This window comes from Maniola hyperantus, chromosome Z, assembly GCF_902806685.2.
Source record: "Maniola hyperantus chromosome Z, iAphHyp1.2, whole genome shotgun sequence".
NCBI classification, from domain to species: Eukaryota; Metazoa; Arthropoda; class Insecta; order Lepidoptera; family Nymphalidae; genus Maniola; species Maniola hyperantus.
This window is the reverse complement of record NC_048564.1, coordinates 14,412,150-14,435,552: the sequence shown is the minus strand read 5'-3', so window position 1 is coordinate 14,435,552 and position 23,403 is coordinate 14,412,150. Positions and strand designations below refer to the sequence as shown.

General features: G+C 39.8%; 1 protein-coding gene across 1 annotated transcript in view; it reads left to right on the top strand.

Annotated features, from left to right (window-relative positions):
• Positions 1-13,735: 13,735 nt before the first annotated feature.
• The window catches only part of LOC117995476 (sodium-dependent noradrenaline transporter-like), a 32,659-nt gene continuing 22,991 nt past the window's right edge, over positions 13,736-23,403 (top strand). Inside the window, exons 1-5 of the mRNA XM_069508699.1 lie at positions 13,736-13,844; positions 14,548-14,662; positions 15,332-15,457; positions 18,711-19,034; positions 22,584-22,703. Coding sequence (XP_069364800.1) covers positions 13,801-13,844; positions 14,548-14,662; positions 15,332-15,457; positions 18,711-19,034; positions 22,584-22,703 — 729 coding nt within the window. The 5' untranslated portion in view covers positions 13,736-13,800. The remainder of the gene's footprint in view (positions 13,845-14,547; positions 14,663-15,331; positions 15,458-18,710; positions 19,035-22,583; positions 22,704-23,403) is intronic.

The following is a 23,403-nucleotide window of genomic DNA, read 5'->3' as shown; positions in this document are numbered from 1 at the left end:
ACTTTCAGTTTTGATTTGTTTTCCAAATTGCTGGTTGTTCATGGTAAGTATTACCTTTGAAGATCTCCCTGGTACAATGGTGTGCGCTGTGGTCGTTGTGACACTTCTCGGGTTCGATTCCTGATAAGGGCAATGAAGAAGTTTTAGGGCAACGTTCGATAAAATTTTCATAGATGGCGCTAAATAACCCCACCACTAATGATGAAAAATAATACCTGTATCTATAATATGATCTATGCTTTAATGTTTAGGTCATGTCAATCAATGACATAGATGAAGAGTGAGAGCTAGCGTGCACTGCAATTTTCCTTACGTTTTTTCCCCACAAAATGTGTGAACTATAATATAAATAATTAATTAATTTCGCATCCGATTGAAATTAAAAAAATTAAAGCATAGATCATAGATATATGTATTATTTTTCATCTTTAGTGATGGGGTTATTTAGCGCCATCAATGAAAATTTTAACGAACGTTGCCCTGAAACTTCCTCATTAGGGATTTACCTATAATTTTTACATTGTCTTTAGTATGTTTTCGGTAGAGGTTTCGGTTGTGCTGAATGAACCCTAGCTGTAAAGATCTGTGCCAATAGGCTTATAATCTTCTAGATGATGTACCTACGCGATTTCCGCGTGGATTTATGTTTGTTAAAAATCCCTTGGGTCGTAGGAACTCTGATTTTTCGGGCTAAAAAGTAGCCTCTTTCCATCTCCGGGTTTTTCATGTTATATTATATCCAGACTAGCGTATACGAGGCATGTGCAACTACGCTTAAAAATATCTTCGCGTTATTGCCTTTCTAATGAAACCGGTTTTGGGACACAACAACTAGATAGTATAGGTAGAAACATTTTTTGTTTTTATATCTGTATTAAATATTAATCTTTTTATATATTTAGATTAACTCCAGTATATTATTTCAGCTCACTTATTCGAGTATATAATGTACGCTACAGTCATAGGTGTAAGCTATATGTTCATGGACTTATTTATTAAACAATACACGCGTCGGTTGGATACATGCAAAGCATTGAACCCGCTGATGAAAGGGGTTTCGTTTGGGATCCTTTTACAGACTGCGGTATGGACTTTGCTGGTGAGTTTTTTTTTTAATATTTTTTACTTTAGCTCCGTTCTGTCGAATTTATCCTGTCATTCACAGATGTTTGTAAAGACTGTTAAGCTCGTGGACGTCACTCTTGTTGGTCCTGGCAGAATACCAGCGCTCAGGTTTTATTTATTTTTAAAACCTGCAGCATTTATGCTGAGCTGGGGCCATTTCATCCTGTGCCAAGTGGGTGCAAGAACTCATTTTAAATTAAATTAACTTAAAAAAATAACTACTAACTACTACCTACTAACCATTAATTTTAAGTTTGTTTGTACCTTAGGCCTAAGATGAATAAACTAGTTTTCTTTCTTTCTTTCAAAATCAGATACAAGTTAGCCCTTGACTGCCATCTCAACTGGTGGTAAGGCATGATGCAGATGCAAAACCTAAATCCACGCGAACGGAGTCGCGGGCATCATCTAGTTCGCGATAAAATTACAACGTCATCTAAATTACAACCTAATTGGTCTATTGAGTGTCTCCACTCCACCCCGCTCCACTTTAATAGAAACGCACTTTTATGTTTAAACTTTTAAAGAACTGATTTGGATGAAGTTTGATCCTATTCAGGATTTTAGACTATAATAATATGTAGGTATTATGCTAATAGCTACAACCCGTCGGAAATATCTGCGCACCTCGCTGGAATGCGCCTCTCCTCTTGCTTCCTCGCAACTCGCCCATTTTCGCCTATCCAGTACCATTGCCAACGCAAGCGCGTTGCAAGACGTCACTAAGCCAGGTTCTCAAATATTTCCAACGGGTTGTAAATCCTTCTCATTCTGGGAGGAGACCCGAGCTCGAAAGTGTGGTGAGTTGACGATGAGTTGATGATGATGATGAATTGATTGTGCAATGGAATACAACAATTAAAACAACGTCTCATCTTAGGCCCCGTCATCACTTTCCATCAGGTGTGATTATGGTCAAGCGTTTGCCTATAATGAATAAAAAAACCGACCAAGTGCGAGTCACGCTCGCGCACCGAGGATTCCGTGCTACAGTCGTATTTTTTCGACATTTTGCACGATAATTCAAAACTATGATACATAAAAATAAATAAAAATCTGTTTCAGAATGTACAGGTGAAGCCCTTTTACCCGCTTGATATAGTTATCTTACTTGGAAAATTGAAAATACTAATAATTATTAGTTCATGTCCATAATTTTTTTTTGTGTGATGTAACCCTAAATTCCCGGTTTTCAGATTTTTCCCCTTATGTCTGCTACAAGACCTATCTACCTGCCAAATTTCATGATTCGAGGTCAACGGGAAGTACCCTGTAGGTTTCTCGACAAACAGACAGACAACAAAGTGATCCTATAAGGTTTCCGTTTTTCCTTTTGAGGTACGGAACCCTAAAAAGAATAAATATAATCAAGAATGCGCAAAAATTAAAATTTTTAAATACCTTAATAAAGACTACTCCACGGAGATGACCTTTTAATTCTTTCAACAGTACATTTTGTATTCAAAGTGAAATGTTATAATTAACGGAATGAAATGAAAAATACTTTTTTGAATAAAATGAAATAACTTTTATCTCATTTACGACAGCTTGTGCCATACTACGTTAGGTCTCAGGAATCCACTTAAAGAAATAATTCGAGAGAGCGGCGGCCGAACGGCTCGGACCACGGCTTAGTTGAGTTAGGTTGATTGGACTTGATTATATAGTTCGTGATAAGTCAAGATGGCAATCGGGGTATGAGGCGGGGGGACATCGGCCGCTGGGTTAGCGCGGAGGCTGGGAGGGCTCGCGGGGCGTCCCCACCCCGGTTGCCATCTCAACATATCGCGTGTACTATACGCCCGGCCGGGCCCCAAGACCGTGGCGACTGGCGTCAGTCCACGTCCGAGTGACGTTAGAAATCGGGGAACTCGTCTTCGCCGGCGAAGACGCTGTGCACAGGTTATTGATATGTATGCCCTACAAGATAGAGTGGATTGTTGGTAATGATTTGATCTTCAGGGTCGTTAATGACGTGCTTAGGGCGTCTTTTATCTTTTATTTGGGATAGAGACAGTGCGATCATTGAGTACTCTTGAGTAGTTCATACGCTCCTGAGATATGGCGCGAGTCCACGTTTGAGGGGTGATAGAAGTCGGGGAGCTCGTCTTCGCCGGCGACGACGCTGTGTACAGGTTGATACCCTACAGGCCTACATGATAGAGTGCATTGTCAGTAATGATTTGATCTTTAGGGTCGTTAAGGACGTGCTTAGGGCGTCATTTTTTGGGGAAATAGACACAGTGCGATTACAGAGAAAGCTCTTGATTAGTTCATACGCTCTTGAGACTATGGCACGAGTCCACGTCTTGAGGGGTGGTAGAATTCGGGGACCTAGTCTTCGTCGGTGACGACGCTTTGTACAAGTCGTTAATGTGTATTGCCCCACAAGATAGGGTGCATTGTTGGTCATGATTTGATCGATGAGGTCGTTAAGAACGTGCTTAGGTTTTACTTAAATACTAGCTGATGCCCGCGACTGCGATGAAATTAGGTTTTTTAAAAATCCCGTGGGAACTCTTTGGTTTTCCGGGATAAAAAGTAGCCTATGTCACTCTCAAGCTCTTTATCCATACCCATGCAAAAAATGACGTCAATCCGGTGCACCGTTGCAACGTGTTTGAAAGACAAACCAACAAACCAATAAACCAACAAACAAACACACTTTCGCATTTATAATAAGGGTACTGACTAACGACCAACACGTATTGTGTCATCAATCCGCTCCCGCCGCCGCTCCCGCCGCCGCTCCCGCCGCCGCTCCCGCCGCCGCTATCATTAAGACCACGGTTTATTCAGGAACGTGGATCTGATATAAATTGCAATTTTCAAATGAGAATTTTTCAAACGGACCGTTGCAAAGCCCTTTGACGTCTGCGTTTGATGATGCAAAAAATGTGTAGAGCGAAAGATTTGTATCTAAAGAACTGGGCAGATACGAAGCGCAATGGTAAAGACGGGCGAGACATTAGGTGAGGCAGGACATCGCACAGAAATTCTGTGACGGAATACGTATAGTATATTATGTGGCCTATGTGGGGCTAGCACAAGCGATGTGATTTGCATCGTTGATAACATTACGACGATCGAAAATTGCTGTAATTGGCAATTTTTATAGTACTTTTTGACAGTGTATTTTAAATAATTTTTAAATATATTCTAATAGCTGCTACACTTACCGTCACTCGATGAGTTTCGCTAAATCTGCACTGGCTTTAAGGATCGCGTTGCTAACGCAAGTCGCTGCCGTTACGCGTCTTGTTTGTCCAAGCCTTGCCATTCGTTTGTAAAGCTTCAACCAAGGCCAAGTTCAGGTGCACGGGTTTTATCACAAGGAGATCATCCTTCATGATTCAACCTTAAGGCCTTTTCACACGTACACGATTTACGCACGGTTCACGGACGTCCAGCACCAGTGGTCGCAGTATTATCGAGGTGCTAGATTGAAGAAATCGTTGTTTATTATTAACTAGCTGATGCCCGCAACTACGTCTGCGTGGATTTAGGGTTTTATAAATCCCGTGGGAACTCTTTGATTTTCCGGGATACAAAGTAGCTTATGTTACTCTCCGTCCTTTCAACTATCTTTACGCCAAAAATCAAGTCGGTTAGTTGCTTAGTTAGGGCGTGAAAAAAGGGCAAACATACAAACAAACAAACACACTTTTGCATTTATAATATTAGTATAGATTATCATTTATCTCATAAAGTGGTAGGTCGCACATCTAAATACTAAGTGTCAAAATCAATAGGTACATCAACGTCAATTTCGTTAGACATTCTGCGGCATTCCTCGCGCTCGCCGTGATGTATCTGTATAGTCCATAAAAACCAACCAAGTGAGAGTCAGACTCGCGAGGGTTCCGTACTCAGGTATTATTTTCGGAATTTTGCACGATAAATCAAAAACTATCAATATAAAAATAAAAATAAATGAAAATCTGTTTAAGAATGTAGGTACAGGTCATACGATACCCCCCTTTTATAATATACTAGCTGATGCCCACGACTTCGCCTGCGTGGAATTAGGTTTTTCAAAAATCCCGTGGGAACTCTTTGATTTTCCGGGATAAAAAGTAGCCTATGTCCTTTTCCGAGATATAAGCTAACTCTGTACCAAATTTCATAAAAATCGGTTGAACGATTGGGATTTGAAAAGCTAGCAGACAGACACACTTTCGCATTTATAATATTAAGTATGGGATGATGGCCCACTAAGTATACTAGTTATCTTACTTTTTTACGCATTATAAAAATAGTTGCCGTGTCGAAATCATGTTTGTAAGGGATGAGGACGCGTGAATCGTGATACGCGACCACGGCACTTCCGCCTTGGCTTGGGAAACCTGTACCAATAGCTCCTACATTAGTTTACACGGTACGGTGACCGCGCCGTGATCGTGTGCATGTGAAAAGGGCCTTAGCTACAGGAGGTAAACCGAAAGGCTTCAATTTTATTTGGTTGGTCAAGTTCATTCGTTCGCTCTTCCATTTACTAAATTGACATTGACATTCAAATAGTATTCAGCGTACCTATTTTGAAACATGTAAAGCTTTGCCTCGTGCTTCCTACTTTTCTGTTCATAAAATCTTTTATTTTATTTTATTTTATTCGTTTATTTGCAATCAACAGCGATACATACAATATAATTTTACATAATAACAGACTGAAAATAAGGCCAAATAGGATTAAAATTTTGTATTACAGATTACTTAAGTAGTTATTAATTATAAATTTATAACAGTACGTTTGAAGAAACCAAATAATTTAAACAAGCTTTACAATATAATAATGAAAATATAAAAGCCAATTAACTAGTAAAAATATCTAGTAGGTGATTCACAACATATGCATGTGTGTGTGTATGTGTGAGTGTATTTTTGTCTGTGTGTGCGTGTGTGGGTGTATGTTTGTGTGTGGGAGAGAGAGAATACGTGAGAGAGTATGCGTGAGTGCAACTTACAACTGTAGTACGGAACCCTCAATGCGCGAGTCTGACTTGCACTTGTTTGCACTTAGTTATAGTATTTTTATTTGTTATTTAAGAGCTAGCGCGGACCACGGTAAATTTCCGAGACCCCTTAGGAGGTGGATTTCCAAAAATCCTTTTTATGCGAATGTCTACTTCACAATATAGCTATCTGAATGCCAAATTATAGCCCGATCCGTTCAGTAGTTTGAGCTGTGCGTTGATAGATCATTCAATCAGTCAGTCAGCTTTTCGTTTTATATAAAATATTTAGATTATCATGTCGCATTGTGATGCACTGGTGTGAAACGGCCCTAACAAATGTATCCAATTAGCTGGGTAAAGTTTGGCAGAACCACCAGATAACGGCTTTTCATACCGTGCTACCGCGCTGTAATCACTGGAAATGTTCTCCACAAACACATCCGTTACGATAATGGAAACGTGAAACGTTTTTTTAGAAAATACGTCACCACTCACCCACGCTCGCCCGCACTGGGTTAACGCGGGGGCTGTACGGGTGTGCGATGCGTCCCTACCCCGATTGACATCTCAGCCTGTCGCGTCTACTATACAATCACGTCAAAATAATTTTGAGCGGTAAAATGACATACGCATTGCATTTGACGATTTCAACCTCTGTGGCGAAATGGTAGACTCTGTGATCTTACACTTAGGGCCCGGGTTAGATTCTCGACAGGGGCAATTTGAGAAATTATACTTTGACGACCTCCCTGGCGCAGTGGTAAGCGCTGTGGTCTTATTAGTGGGAGGTCCCGGGTTCGATTCCTGGCAGAGACTTGGAATTTTATAATTTCTGAATTTCTGGTCTGGTCTGGTGGGAGGCTTCGGCCGTGGCTAGTTACCACCCTAGCAGCGAAGCAGTGCTGCCAAGCGGTTTAGCGTTCCGGTACGATGCCGTGTAGAAACCAAAGGGGCATGGGTTTATTAAAAACTGCCATACCCCTTCCAGGTTTGCTCGCTTTCTAGACTGCATCGTCACTTACCACCAGGCGAAAGAGCAGTCAAGGGCTTACTTATCGTCAAATAAATATTCTACCTACTTTTGACCAGTGACATTGGAAACACTCACTTTATGTAAGTATCTATCTACCTACTGGCCTAAGAGCCAGCACGTGTCTGAGCTTCCTTATTTTATAAAAGTTTCTGAGTTTCTCTGCATATTGGCCCCAACAGTGGGAGGAACGTTTGTTTGGATCATGGTGGCTTTGGGAGATAACAGGTAATAACGGTGTACAAAATCATACGTCAAAGTATAAAGTCTAATCAGTATACCCGTATTATAAAAGCGAAAGTGTGTTTGTTTGTTGGTTTATTGGTTTGTCCTTCAATCACGTCGCAACGGTGCAACGGATTGACGTGATTTTTTGCATGGGTATTGATAGAGACCTAGATAGTGACGTAGGCTACTTTTTATCCCGGAAATTCAAAGATTTCCCATGGGATTTTTAAAAAACCTAATTTCACGCGGACAAAGTCGCGGGAATCAGCTAGTTTTTTTTAATATTTTCTTCAGAATAGTATTAGAATTCACGTCATGCATTGCCAGACACTTAGTATATTGGCAACCCCCAGCCAGACACCTTTAAAGTTTAATAAATTATTAACGTTGGGTGTCTGGCGGGGGTTCCCACTACACTAAGTGTCTGGCAATGCGTGACGTGATTTCTAATCTCTACATAGTATAAAATAAAGTCGCTTCCCGCGTCTGTATGTATGTATGTATGAACGCGTAGATCTCTTGAACTACGCAACGGATTTTAATGCGGTTTTCACCAATAGATAGAGTGATTCAAGAGGAAGGTTTATAGGTAAAGTTTAATTCTTAGAGATCCCTAGGAAAATTGAAATAATGTGAAATAGGTCGGAAAAAATCCTCTCATTTGAGAGTTTCCGAGGCGTGCGCTGCATAAATGGTCAAAGTTACACGAAAACAATGTATGGTGAAATTGTTTCCTTATAAAGTTGTACATAAAAGTCCGCGATAGCATACATATATCTTTGAAGGGTGGCTCACAATACTCGATTTCATGATTTTCAAATGTGATCTGAAACAAAGCCTTACTTTCGAGGGTGTTTTTACTGACATACTATTAATTATTTTCAAAATAAAATAGTTAATCATTTGTAATATTCAATTTAGACCAAAATTGCCCTTTACATCATTTAATTTAGAATAATGTCTTACGAGATATCATAGAATCAAAATAATATGAAATATCGTAAGATTAAAACTAACGCGCAACAAAACGAGACGGAGGACGGTGCCGCGTTGCCTATAATCTCCTCACTGACACCACACGAGTAGATATCTGACATAACATTAGGATCTACGTTGCACCCCATGCAAAGTCGGGGCGGGTCGCTAGTACCTACTATTCCGAAGAAAATATATAAAATTAGACGTATATATATACGACTTTATACTTTGACGTAAGATTTTTTACACCTTTATTACCTGTTATCTCCCAAAGTCACCATGATCCAAACAAACATCCAAACAAACGTTCCTCCCAGTGTTCGGGAAAATACGCAGCGAAACTTTTAGCTTTTATAAAATAAGGAAGGCCTGGCACGCGCTGGCTCTCTCTCTATATGTGTGCTATCGGTCAAACGTTTCTATTCGATTGAATGTTACACGTGTTTTACATTTTAAAAGCCCTGGTACACATTGGTCCAAGGCACTCGACCAAAGCACTCGGCGAACGTGTACGGGGCAACTTGGTGTATACATTTATCACGTGCGGCTATCATTCCTAATTTGCATTCATGCACGTAATATGTGCGAAGGTATGAAAGTACCTACAGTAGAACATGACAGTTTGAGATGACAATGACGGGGGGTCGGGACGCCCCGCACACCCACATAGGCCCCGCACTAACCCGCAGCGGGATAGCGCAGGTGAGTTACAATCAAAATTCCAATCAAGAAACAGATAATTTTGTACCTTTAAATTAAGATTATAATTAGTGCAAAAAGTTGAGAATTAAAAACCAGCTATTGAAATAAACCAGTGTATTTATTCATCTATATTATAACGAGGCAAAGTTTGTAAGTTTGTTTGTAAGAAGTAATCTCTGGAACTATTAAACCGATTTTGAAAATTCTTTCACACAGTTCATGTTCTGACTGACATAGGCTATATGTTTTTTAATTAGTGATCCCTACGTAAGTTGCGGTTAGACGGGGCGCGGGCGCGTGGGTACGGCGGATGGGTCAAGTGGCATGGGCACCTTGCTGCGCGGTGGTGCGGGCCGTGGAGGCGCGGGCAGCGGCGGCGCGGGCGCCTTTCTGCGTGGCGGTGCGGGTGGTAGCGGCGCGGGTGGCTTGCTGCGCGGTGGTGCAGGCCGTGGAGGCGCGGGCGGCGGCGGCGCGGGTGCCTTTCTGCGTGGTGGCAGCGGCGTGGGTGGCAGAGGCGCGAGCGCCTTGCTGCGCGGCGGTGCGGGCCGTGGAGGCGCGGGCCGTGGAGGCGCGGGCGGCGGCGGCGCGGGCTTCTTACTGTGCGGGGCTGTAGGCAGCAGCGCGGGCACAGGCTGGGACGCGCGCGACGTCGGTGGTGGCGCGCTGCACAGTGACGACAGCACCAGGCTTCGCACCAACGCAGCGCGGCTCTTCGCTTCCGTGCGGTCCACGCCGTCCGCGACAGCCACGGCGCCCAGCACGCCGGCCAGCAGGAACTGCGAGTCTGCGGCTGCGGACTGATTGTGCGGCTGCCCCGTGGCACTCTTGGCGGTGGCGCGGTGGCGTGGCAGACGCTTCAGCCGCTGGTGCGCCGTGCTGGCCAGCTGTAGCTGCTGCAGCTGCACCTGCATTAGCTGCTGCAGCTGCACCTGCCGCAGCTGCAGTTGTGATGGCGTGCCGCGCCGCACGCCCTTTGGCTGCGGCAAATGCTCCGCGATGGGGTCCATCAATGCGTCGCGCGCCGACGGCGACCGCGATGAGATGTCGCCGCTCGTGCTGCACACACAAGCAACCCATATCCCATACACATCACATAACTTTCTTTCTATCAATAATCTACCAAAAGTAAAATATAATAAAAATGTATTAAATATTACGAAGAAGCTGGATTCAACACCCAATGGTATCACAGCCAAAAAAGATACATGCTAACAGGCACTCTTTTATAGATCTACGGACATTCAGTCTAGCTTTTTAACCGACTTCAAAAAAAGCAGGAGGTTCTCAATTCGTCGGAATCTTTTTTTATTTTATTTTTTTATGTTTTATGTATGTTCCCCGATTACTCGAAGACGCCTGGACCAATTTTGAAAATTCTTTTTTTGTTTGAAAGGGTATACTTCAAGGTTGGTCTCATTTAAATTTGGTGAAGATCTGATGAACATTTTCGAAGATAGATAATGGAACTCCTCAACGGATAAGAGTAAATTGCTCGCGACCATTGTAATAATAAACAGTAGATTTTTAACCAGGCATAGCATATTTTAATACCTGGGGCCACTAAAAATAATAAAAAATTTTTTTTTAGAAAATAAATAAAAACCGACTTTAATACCTAGCCACAAACACTAAAAATTAAAAAAATAATTTAATTTATTACCGATTTTATTATGTAACAAGAGTTAATATAGTTCCATGATAATAATTTTTGGGGTCGGTGCCAATGAGGTGCCATTGTGGAGTCTCATAAAAATATGAAGTCTAGACTAAACTCAAAGCAGCAAGACTCAGCTAAAGCCTATTGGCACCGGCACCAAGAAGTATTATCATGGAACTATATTATTATTATTATTTATTTATTATTTAATTAGAACGGCCATAAAGCCAATTACACTAATTAAACTACGAGTACAAACTAACATAAACATACTTACAAAAATTGTTAAAATTATAAATTTTAAAAAGCAAAATTATAAATTTTCACAAAAGTGCAAGATCTGACCCATGAGGTCAGCCCATTTGTCACTTACATTATTAACTCTTGCTACATAATAAATTCGGTAATAAATTAAATTCTTTTTTAATTTTTAGTGTTTGTGGCTAGGTATTGAAGTCGGTTTTGATTTTTCTTGTAAAAAAAATTAATTTATTAAAAGACTAGAAAAAATATACTTTAGTATTTTTAATTCGGTGGGGTGACTAATAGATTAAACTGTAACGCTACTTGCGTTACAGTTTAATCTATTTATCAGCCTAGTGTAGTTATTAAACTATACGAGCAACGATGAAATCGATAAACGCGGTCGATACGAACTCATGCATTACTAAAAATATGACAGCGTGGGTATGCGTGGGTATGTTATGCATGGCATAATATTGTATATCAAATATTTGAAAAGAGCAACCGCCGAGTTTCTTGCTGGTTCTTTTCGGTAGGAAAGGCATTGCGAACCAGTGGTAGATGCATCCGACGATTCGAAAGTACTTGTGAAAGTTTACTTGAATAAAAAATATTTATTATTAATTATTATTATGCAACTGCACGACTCCATGCCGGACTGTCCTGAACAATACGTAGAAATTATACGCCAAGTACTCCTGTATAAGTTAGCCGAGAAAATTGGCCAAGTGTGTTGGGCTAACGTGTACAAGGGCCATAACACGGTATAGCTATAGAACACCGCATTTGAAAACAGAAATCTTCGTACTAAGCCCGTGAAATTTCTGAAAAGCCGGCAACGCATTGGCGGTTTCTAGTGGAAATGAAAAGTTTTGCACTGTAGCCAGTTACAAAAAGGATGGATGTTACTGCGTTGAGCAATACACCTAGGAGTGCAGGTAGAGTATGGTCACGTATAGTACGCGAAAGGTCGAGATGGTAATCGGGGTAGGGACGCCCCGCACACCCCCCGCCCTAACCCAGTGCGGAATAGAGCTTGTGAAGTGCGGGTGTACGGGACGTCCTCCTGCCTCATACCTTGATTGCCACCTTGACCTGTCGCATACTATACGGCGATCAACAGTAATCTAGGCTACTTTCGCAGCGCAGAGTTGTTATTCCTTTTATCAATTTTTTTGTGATGTAACCACAAATTTACGGTTTTCGTATTTTTCCCTTAGACCATGCTATCAGACATACCTACTTACCTACCAAACATGATTCTAGATCAACGGAAAGTACCTACAGGTTTCTTGACAGACAGACAGACAGCCAAACAGACAGGTAGACAACGAAGTAGTCCTATAAGGTTTTCTTTTTTTCTTTTGAGGTACGTAACCCAAAAAATACACTAGATACAACATGGCGTTATTCAAGGCGCGGACCAACAAGGCCGGCAAAGCATCGGCAGTTCCTATGGTGCTGCAAATGTTCATGGGCGGCGGTAATCACTTAACATCAAGTGACCCGCCTGCTCGTTTGCTCGCTATCTCTATTTTTAAAAAAGACAATATTTTATTTGACCCATTGATCAAATCTAATTGAAGGGAAAGCTGCGTATAATGTCTCCCTTCGTGAATAGTTGAATTTTGTGATTGAGTGTAACTGCGAACATCTTTTTTGGGTTTTCTGTTTTGTCGGAAGTTTTACGAGACGCGGAATGCATTTATTTTTTGACGGATGTAGGTGCTGCAGTTATTCTTTCTCACAAACTATCTATACATAGTATATAAAAAAAAAGAAACGGCCCGAATCCATTTTACTTTCTTATAATCTATAATATAAAAACCGGCCGGTGCGAATCAGACCCGTGCACTGAGGGTTCCGTAGTACAATCGTATTTTATCGATATTTTGCACGATAAATCAAAAACTACTTACTAGATCTCGTTCAAACCAATTTTCGATGGAAGTTTGCATGGTAATGTACATCATATATTTTTTTAGTTTTATCATTACACACACACATTATACCACTTTGGAAGTGTCTCTCGCGCAAACTATTCTGTTTAGAAAAAAATGATATTAGAAACATCAATATCATTTTTGAAGATCTATCAATAAATACCCCACACATATGGGTTTGATAAAATTTTTTTTTGAGTTGCAGTTCTAAGTATGGGGATTGGGGAATCTCAAAATTTATTGTTTTTTTCTATTTTTGTGTAAAAATCTTAATGCGGTTTACAGAATACATCTACTTACCAAGTTTCAATAGTATAGCTCTTATAGTTTCGGAGAAAAGTGGCTGTGACATACGGACAGACAGACGGACAGACATGACGAATCTATAAGGGTTCCGTTTTTTGCCATTTGGCTACGGAACCCTAAAAATGAATCACTAAATGTGCTGGTCATCGCAAATCTCGAGAACAGCTGAACCGATTTCGCTAATTATTTTTTTATAATATTCCTTGAAGTACGAGGATGGTTCTTACGGAGAGAAAAATTTAAAAAATTTGAATCGACTGTTAGGCGGAACGAAGTTCGCCAGGGCAGCTAGTTACCAATAAAATATTTATTTAATAGCCTCAATAGCTGAACGGTTAAAGGTGCGGACTGAAATTCGAAAGGTCGCCGGTTGAAATCCCACCCGTTGCACTATTGTAGTACCTACTCCTAGCACAAGCTTCACGCTTAATTGGAGAGGAAAGGGGAATGTTAGTCAAGGGCCATGGCTAATATTCTTTAAAAAAACTGTTTCAGCATGCAAGTTATCTCGCAGATACGGTGAGATATTTCATGGCCAGCGTAAGCTGGTTCCCTGCTTGGACCAAGTGCTACAAGATCTCGAACGCGACGTGCGTGTCTTCAGAGGAATTGATATTGAATTGTCGCAATGCGATGGTGACTGATTTCAGCAGTACGTCGGCTCATCTCAGTTACATGTGAGTTTTTTAGATACAGTAGGTACAGTACACGGCAGAAAGTAATGTACATCGACCTTTAGAAGGAGATAGTAGATTTGTAGAGCACTGTCGTTGAGACCGACAAAACGTCATATAGGTATGAGTGACAGAGAAAACGCTCTACAAAGCCAGGCATATTCCACCTTAATACGTCCTAAATGCTTCAAACTAGCCAACTTTGCCATTCAATGATACTTTGTCCAAAAAGCAATTTATAAGCAAATTTTCTTTGTTTTTTTTTTTTTGATAAACTAACATTTGTTCATGTACAAATAAAGTATCAATCATTCAAATATCATGTAATTAATTAATTAAAGTAACAAGTAAACCAAAATTTGTTCGATTTTGATGGCGGGCAAAGTAATCCGGACTTGTAGCCAAAATTGCCCACATCGAAAAGAGAAATAATCGCTAGGTAAAATTGCCCACTCATTTTATCACTAAATACTACAATCAAAAGTTTGAAACCCAGGCCATGACAGCCTTAAATTATAGTCCTGGTATTTTCCACGTATTTTTAATACTAATAGTGATATTTGGATGAAAAATCGATGTGGGCAATGTTTTTGATTTATCGTGTAAAATGTTTAAAAAATACGAATGCAGTACGGAACACTCGGTGCGCGAGTCTGAATCGCACTTGGCCGGTTTTTATTTCTTAGTTCCGTTTCCTTTTTCGTAGGAAACAATTTTCCAGCTACGATAGAAACAGCCTGTCGATGAGGCTGTTCGTTACCGTGATCGTATGGATATGTAACTTCTTTGTCGCTACCATTACAGACACTGCGCTTTTAAAGGTTGGTGCCACAGACATCTGAGTAAATCATCATCATCATCATCAACCAATAGACGTCCACTGCTGGACATAGGTCTCTTGTAGGGACTGAGTATATAAAGTGATAGAAATGTAGAGGGTATTGCTGGACATCACCACCCATATTATAAACTAGTGGATGCCCACTGCTTCACCCGCCTGGATTTAGGTTTTTTAAAATCCCGATTTTCCAGGACAAAAAGTAGCCTATACATAGAAACCCGTCCGCGGAATGCAAGGTTGCAGTACCAAATTTCGTGAAAACGTTTAAACGCTTTGATTCTTTCATAACCCCGTTGGATCACCACGATTTAGGAATGCAATTCCTTACAGCATCAGGTCAGGGATGAGGAGTTGGATCCTTGAGTTCAAAAAGTCTTTACTTGGTAGGTACTTCCAATATCAATAATTTATAACCAACAGTTTCTAAATCCCATCAGTTTTGATGGTCAGGTCCTGCACAGCATCAGGATTGAGGAGTTGAAATCCAAATTTTTTATGGGATTATGTCGCAAATTTTCTCTATCGATAAAAAAAAAATTACGCAAATCGGTTCAGAAATCTCGGAGATTTCGGAGTATATAGGTAGAAAAATACAGCTCCTCCTTTTTTGAAAGTCTTATAAAGTCTATATGACTTTTATTTTTTACAGCTTTTCAAATTCTCATTTCTATTCGGATTGTTCTCAACCACATTCATATTAATATTTATAATGTTGTCAACAAAATACACCACAAAAGCTTTCTATGATATCATGAATATAAAGGATGGATTTAATGTGAGTATGTTTTTAACTAATTTAAAATTTACAAGGAACCACGAGTTTAATAATTCGCTATAATCCGCCAAAACAGACAAAATATCTGTACCTATGGCACAACGAGACATGGTCGCTAACTATGGGCCTCATAAAAAAGCTCAGAATAACTCAGCGGGCGATGGAAAGTTTCTCACGTGATCAAATAAGAAATGAGGAGATCCGTAGGAGAACTAAAGTAACCGACATAGCTCAACGTTTGCGAAGCTGAAGTGGAAATGGGCAGATAGACGTTGGGGTCCCAAGGTGCTGGAATGGCGACCTCATACCGGAAGACGCAGTGTTGGAAAACCTCCCACTAGGTAGACGGACGATATCAGAGGAGTCGCAGGAAGAATTCAGGCGACGCAAGACCGTGGCATTTATAATAAGGGTACTGATTTATAATAAGGGTTTACTAAGCATTTACTTACGCTCTAATAAACATTATTTTTTGCACCACCATTTATTTATTAAAAAAAAAAACGGAAATAAGTTGTATCTTTTTCCTTTTTGATCCATCACAAACATGCGAAGCTGTTTTATAAAATAAACCGCCATGAGCCGCGGCCTGTCATAAGTATTAACGGTAATGGAATTGAAAAGGGAAAACCAGGAAGTCCTATTCGTAGAGATCAAAGAGTAAGCACATGAGCGTCCTTGTAGAATAAGTGCACAGACATTGATATATTAAACGCAAGATATACACATTCACATGGAAAAGTATTTCAATAATATCAGTCGAGTGCTAGTTGGACTAGCGCACGAAGGGTTCTTGTACCATCGTTTAAGTCCCGCAAATTGCTAATGCGCGTGACCGCCATTTAAGTGACTCTGACTGAAGTTTCGAGCTGGTATATTTTTATTTCGGGTGACGTCATAATGACGTCATTTCGGTGCTAATGAGACATGGTTCCAGCGCAGTAGCAATTTGCGGGACTTACCTATACAAGAAATAAGACTTTTTTTAATTTACGTGGCAGCTTTTTTGAAATTTTTATTATTTGTTGTTATACATATTACATAGCAAGACACATTCTGTGAAATTTTCTATTCTCAACCTATTACGGTTCATGAGACACAGCCCGCTGACAGACAGACAGACGCATGGATGGACAGTGGAGGCTTAGTAAAACAATATAATATACACATTCACATTTCAATTCTCAACCTATTACGGTTCATGAGACACAGCCCGCTGACAGACAGATAGACGCATGGATAGACAGTGGAGGCTTAGTGACAAGGTCCCGTTGGCACCCTTTGGGTATGGAACCCTAAAACTGAAAATGTACTGAATATTATGCATGCTTTTACTGGAAGATAATACTTGCCGTGTTTAGCTAGTTTTAGTTTCGTAATCACAGCACTGGTTTTTCACACACTCAGATTTTTAAGTCATTGACAAATTGAAAAAAGTCAACTCTCAAAAAAGTGTGTCCGGTTATCACCCCAACTAAAAAATAATGCACAATCACTAGACCGCGACTTCGTCCGCGTGGATTTACGTTTTTAAAATCCCGTGGAAACATTTTGATTTTCCGGGATAAAAAGTAGCCTATATCCTTCCCCGGGATGCAATCTATCTCCGTAGCAAATTCGTCATAATCGGTTGAATGGATGGGCCGTGAAATACAGACAGACAGACACACTTTCGCATTTATAATATTAGTGTGGATTATTTTTGTAATATTTCTACAACATTTCCTCCGTTTCTTTGGTTTTCTATACCAATGTGAACAGTGCAGACTTTTCAAGATTTCTTGGAATTTTGCATTTTCTGATCTTTTCATAACCTAGGAAAAATTTTAATCACATTTTCTTCGTCTTTGAAGTAGTGCGGTGTTATGGCATCATAACAAGGTTGCTTTCAATTATTTGAATAAACTGAATTCACAAATGATGTTTTTTGTAAAACTAAAATTCTATAGTAGATAATTATTTTAAATTGAAAATGTTAGGTACTACTTATTGATACAGTAACATTGTAATTGTTAACTAATTACATTAGTATTATAAATATATAAATAGGTCTAATCTAAATCTATCTAATCTAAATCAGCCTGTGCTGTCCCACGTCTGAGCAAAGGCCTCCCTCCGATCCTTCCACAATTTTCTATTTCGTGCCTCTTCAGGCCACGTAACTGTAAATTTACAGTTATAAATAGGTATTAATTATAAATGTGAAAGTGTGTCTGTCCATCTGTCTGTCTGTCTGTCTGTCTGCCTGCCTGTCTGTCTGTCTGCTAGTTTTTCATGGCCCATCCATTCAACCGAGTTTGACGAAATTTGGTAGAGGGATAGCTTACATCCCGGGAAGGACATACTAGTAGACATAGGCTACTTTTTATACCGAAAAATCAGAGTTCCCACGGGATTCTTAAAAACTTCAATCCACGCGGGTGAAGCCGCGGGCATCATCTAGTATTTTAATATTTGAAACTAATATCATAAGGTCGCCTGGTAATTTTTTTCCGAGTATACCAACTACCTACTTGAAATTTTGAGTTGCATAACATTCTTAGGCCCACTTGCATGACCACATTATAAAAATACTAGCTGACGCCCGCGACTTCGTCTGCGTCGATTTAGGTATTTAACAATCCCGTGGGAACTCTTTGGTTTTCCAGGATAAAAAGCCTATGTCACTCTACAGGTCTTTGACTATACCCATGCAAAAAATCACGTCAATCCTTTGCTCCGTTGCGACGTGATTGAAGGACAAACCAACATACCAACAAACCAATAAACAAACACTTTCGCATTTATAATTTTGGGTAGGTGCTTCCGGGATAAAAAGTAGCCTATGTCACTCTCCAGGTCTTTGACTATACCCATGCAAAAAATCATCAAACTAACAAAACAACAAATCAATAAACCAACAAACAAACAAACAAACACACTTTCGCATTTATAATATGGGTACCTACTGATTGGAATCCCGTTTAGCCGAAGTAGTTTAACCGTAACCGTAACGCGTTACGATTGCAGTAAAACTACTGCTACTATCCCGCAAATTGCTATTGCGCTGGAACTTGGCTGGAACCATATCTCATTAACATCGAAATGACGTCATTTTGACGTCATTTGACGTATATTTAAGTAAAAATATACCATCAGCTCGAAACTTCAGTCTAGTGCTGACGTCACTAAAATGGCGGCCACGCGCATTAGCAATTTGCAGGACTTATACAAGTAAAGCTGGAGTGAGTTTAATGTATTTTCTCTTTTACAGTGTAAATCCGTCAATCTAGTAACAGATCCGTTTGGAGTGGGCCTGATAGGTGCTTACGACTTTGGAAACCTGTCTCCATATCTCATGGTGGACAATGCAGTTATAGTTTTCACCATAGTATTTATAGCAACTGCCTTCGCCCGATCGCTTATAGTACGAGCACTGTATATGAATATTAACAGCTGTGTGAACTTGAAGTTGATTGAGACGCCCCACTACCTTTTGTTCGCAATTTTGCCTTTAAGCACTGAATTCATGGACGCGCACAGACTATTTGCATTATATATTTATTTACACCTCATGTTTGGACTAGTTTCATGTCTCGTGAGTATTATGATTGTATTATTAACTAGCTGCCCTGGTGAACTACGTTCCGCCTAACAGTCGATTCAAATTTTTTAAATTTTTCTCTCCGTAAGAACCATCCTCGTACTTCAAGGAATATTATAAAAAAAGAATAAGCGAAATCGGTTGAGCTGTTCTCGAGATTTGCGATTACCAACATTAGTGATTTATTTTTATATTATAGAAGACTTTGGAAACCTTTCTCCATATCTCATGGTGGACAATGCAGTTATAGTTTTCACCATAGTATTTATAGCAACTGCCTTCGCCCGATCGCTTATAGTACGAGCACTGTATATGAATATTAATAGCTGTGTGAACTTGAAGTTGATTGCAAGACGCCCCACTACCTTTTATTCGCAATTTTGCCTTTAAGCACGGAATTCACGGACGCGCACAGACTATTTGCTTTATATATTTATGATTGTATTATTAATATATATAGCTGCTGGAGCTGATTCACTCACTCACTCATTGATCACATCTCCTGAAAGAATTTGTATGAAAAATCTTTTTTTCATCGATGATGGTTTCGTATAGAAAGGGGAATGCCCGGTGGCCATAGTAAATTTGGCCCTTAGGTGTCTACACATGAAACTATATGGAATCAACAGTACAGCAATAAATTGGTAAAAATATGGATTTTAAAAAAGAGAGGGTTTCAATGTTACAAATTATTTTTATTATTTTTCATAGGATCGATTTTCAAATTGTACAAACGCTTAGTAAGGTTTTGCCAATTGATAAATGGTTTTAAATACATATATCCTACATAAGTATCTTAAAAAATTTGAAAATAAATATTTTATCATTTTTTTACAATAAGAATAAATTATGCTGGGCACTTTTGGGTCAAATCTCGGCATTCGCTTTTATCTGTCTGCTTACTACCTTTTCACAGCCGATACGTTTAAGCGATTTTGACGAAATTTCGTAGATACTTACAGAGAAAGCTTGCATTCCAGAGACGAACATTGACTGTTTTTCATCCCGGAAAATCAAAGAATTTCTATGGGTTTTGCAAAGAACTTAAATCGACGCAAACCGAAATCGTGGGCATCACCTAGTTATAAAGAGAAATATAAATACAAAAGTTTATTTACTTACTGAAGTAGTTAGTACTATAAAAGTGCACTTGAATGTTGAATAGCCGGACCGTAACTAGTTTTTATACTAATATTATAAATGCAAAAGCGTGTCTATCTATCTATCGGTCTGTATGTCTATCTGCTAGCTTTTCACGGCTCAACAGTTTAACTGATTTTGATGTACGTACAGAGTTAGCTTACATCCCAGGGAAGAACATTGGCTACTTTTTATCCCGAAAAATTAAAGAGTTCCCACGGGATTTTCAAAACCTGAATCCAGGCAGACAAAGTCGCGGGCATCATCTAGTAGGTATATAATAAGGCTTATTTTGACTGACAGACTGTGATCTATCAACGCACTTTTAGGTAGGTAAGTTTCTTTTATAACGTAAGAAACCACCAAGAATGGATTTTCGAAAATGCTACGTATAAGGGGGTAAAATCGGGGATGGAAATCTGTATGAAATAGATGAAACTTGATATTTGAGCTTTCGGGCAAGAATGAAGTCTTTCAGGATTTTTGGAAATTCCGTTTTCAAAAACGCGAGCGAAGCCGGGTCGGATAGTAAATGCATAAATAAAGTAGTCTGAATTAAAGCTTTATACAGAAATTCTACGTCAGTATTCCACAAATAAACCATCAATAGATGCCTGCCATACTTGCCTGCATACAAGAGGGTTACTTAATAGCCCGAGAGTAAGCCGCTGTATTTATATAGAATTGAATAGAATAGAAATATTTTTATTCAAATAAACTTTTACAAGCTTCTGACGAACTCCCTGCCGTAGTGCTTTCAAATCAAATCAAATCATAAATTTTATTGCCTTTAAGTTGCTGAGTGCTGCCATAAATTATATGAGAAACACAGATAAATATTAATAATACAGATAAAGAACAAATAATAACAATTAAGTAGACCTAGGTCTAGGTCTAGGACTAGGCCTGACTTGTTAGTCATCACCTGACAAGACTTGCCTCATTTATTGTTAAATAAAGTTAATTAACTTACCAGCCCAGCCAGGAGATGCTTACCAGTCAGTGACATTTACATATACTTAGATGAACTTAGGTTTAAACATGAAAAAAGAAAATAATAATAATCTATAGGTAGTATATAATTATATAGACTTTGATTTTCAGCGCTGTGTGAAAACACAAACTTTTTTTCTACACTGCGCTCAGTGTTGAGCGCTGTGCTCTTATAAGAGGGAGGTTCCGAGTTCGATTCCCGGTAGGGACTATTTGGGAATTGATGTTTTCTAAATGGTCTCTAGTCTGATCTGGTGGAAAGCTACGGCCATGGCTAGTTACCACCTACCGGTAAAGTTGTGTCGCTAAGCAATTTAGCGTTCCGATACGATGCCGCGTAGTAGGTAACTGACCAGGGGTATGGGCTTTAATGAAACTGCCATATCCCTTCCAGTCCAGGTTAGCCCGCTATGGCTTCATCTTAGACTGCATCTTCACTTAGCATCAGGTGAGATTACAGTGAAGGAATTAAAACCAAACAAAACCCGGCCAAGTGCGAGTCAGACTCGCGCACCGCACGATTCCGTACAACAATCTGTTTTAGAGTGAACAGGTATAGCCCTTTCGTATGATACCTACCTCATTTGGTATATTAATCTTACTTTGAAAGTTGAAAATACTAATTATTTGTTCATGAACACATCTTTTTTTTGTGTTGTAACCACAAATTCACGGTTTTCAGATTTTTCCCCGAATGTCAGCTATAAGACCTACCTACCTGCCAAATTTCATGATTCTAGGTCAACGGGAAGTACCCTGTAGGTTTCTTGACAGACCGACAGACAGACAACAAAGTGATCCTATAAGGGTTCCGTTTTGCCTTTTGAGGTACGGAACCCTAAAAAGTAATACTTTATTTTTAATTTGCATGGTGGCCATCGGGAAATTTTTATTATTTGTCGTTATAGCGACAATAGAATACCTACATACTCTGTGAAAATTTCAACTCACTAAGTACCTAATTTAAACAGACAGAAAGATAATACAGACAGACGGACAAACGGCTGATGGAAGGACGGACAAGGAAGGTTTGGTAATATGGTAACGTGGCTAATATTCTTTTCAACATCATCATGATCAACCCATCGTTGGCTCACTACAGAGCACAGATCTCAGAGTGAAAAGGGTTTTGGCCATAGTCTACCACGCCAGCCATGTGCGGATTGGTAGACTTTACACAACTTTGAGAACATTATGGAGAACTTTCAGGCATGCAGGTTTCCTCAAGATGTTTTCCTTCAACGTTACAGCAAGTGATATTTAATTACATAAAACGCACATAACTCCTAAAAGTTAGAGGTGCGTGCCCGGGATCGAACTCCCGACCTCCCGAATAGGAGGCGGACGTCGTAGCCTAGGCTATCACAGCTAATATTCGTTAAGTTATATAATATTTAACATTTGTTCCAGGCCATGTTCACATCCAGCATCTCTAGATTACTACACAGTGAATTTCGTCGCGTGAAAAACATTTATATCGTCGGACTGCTGTGTTTCGTGGGATTCACTTTATCCCTACCTCTAAGCATCGTGAGTAAATGTATACACTATACATATATTTCGATAACTGCAAAAGTGTCGCTACGTGGCATAAACAGATGGCAAAATGGGGGTTCGTTCCCGGGCACGCACCTCTAACTTTTCGGAGCTATGTGCGTTTTAAGTAATTAAAATATCACTTGCTTTAATGGTGAAGGAAAACATCGTGAGGAAATCTGCAAGCCTGAGAGTTCTCCATAATGTTCTCAAAGGTGTGTGAAGTCTACCAATCTGCACATGGCCAGCGTGGTAGACTATGGCCAAAACCCTTCTCTTTGAGAGGAGACCCGTGCCCTGTAGTGAACCGGCGATGGGCTGATCATGATGAATTAAATAGTTATAGCGGTGTGTCTGTATGTATACAGGTTACGTTAGTATAGGGTTGAGAATGATCAGGAATGCGCCGTGCATGGAAAGAAAAGGTAACATAAACACCAGTATATAAATAAGGTAGTAGCCTGTACACGTATTTTCACGATTTTCTCTCGTCCGCGTGTTACACAAAGTTCGGCCTCGCCGCCCCGTACAAAGCGGAGAAATTTCCGCTGTCATCTGAATACTTTATATAGAGCATGCTGTCTTATTTATGCTCTTTTCCAAATGCTTTTTGCTTATATTTTAGGGTCCGTACTCGAATGGGAACTCGAAGTACTCGAGTCCGTACTCAAAGCTGTGGTAGCCTAGTGGTTTT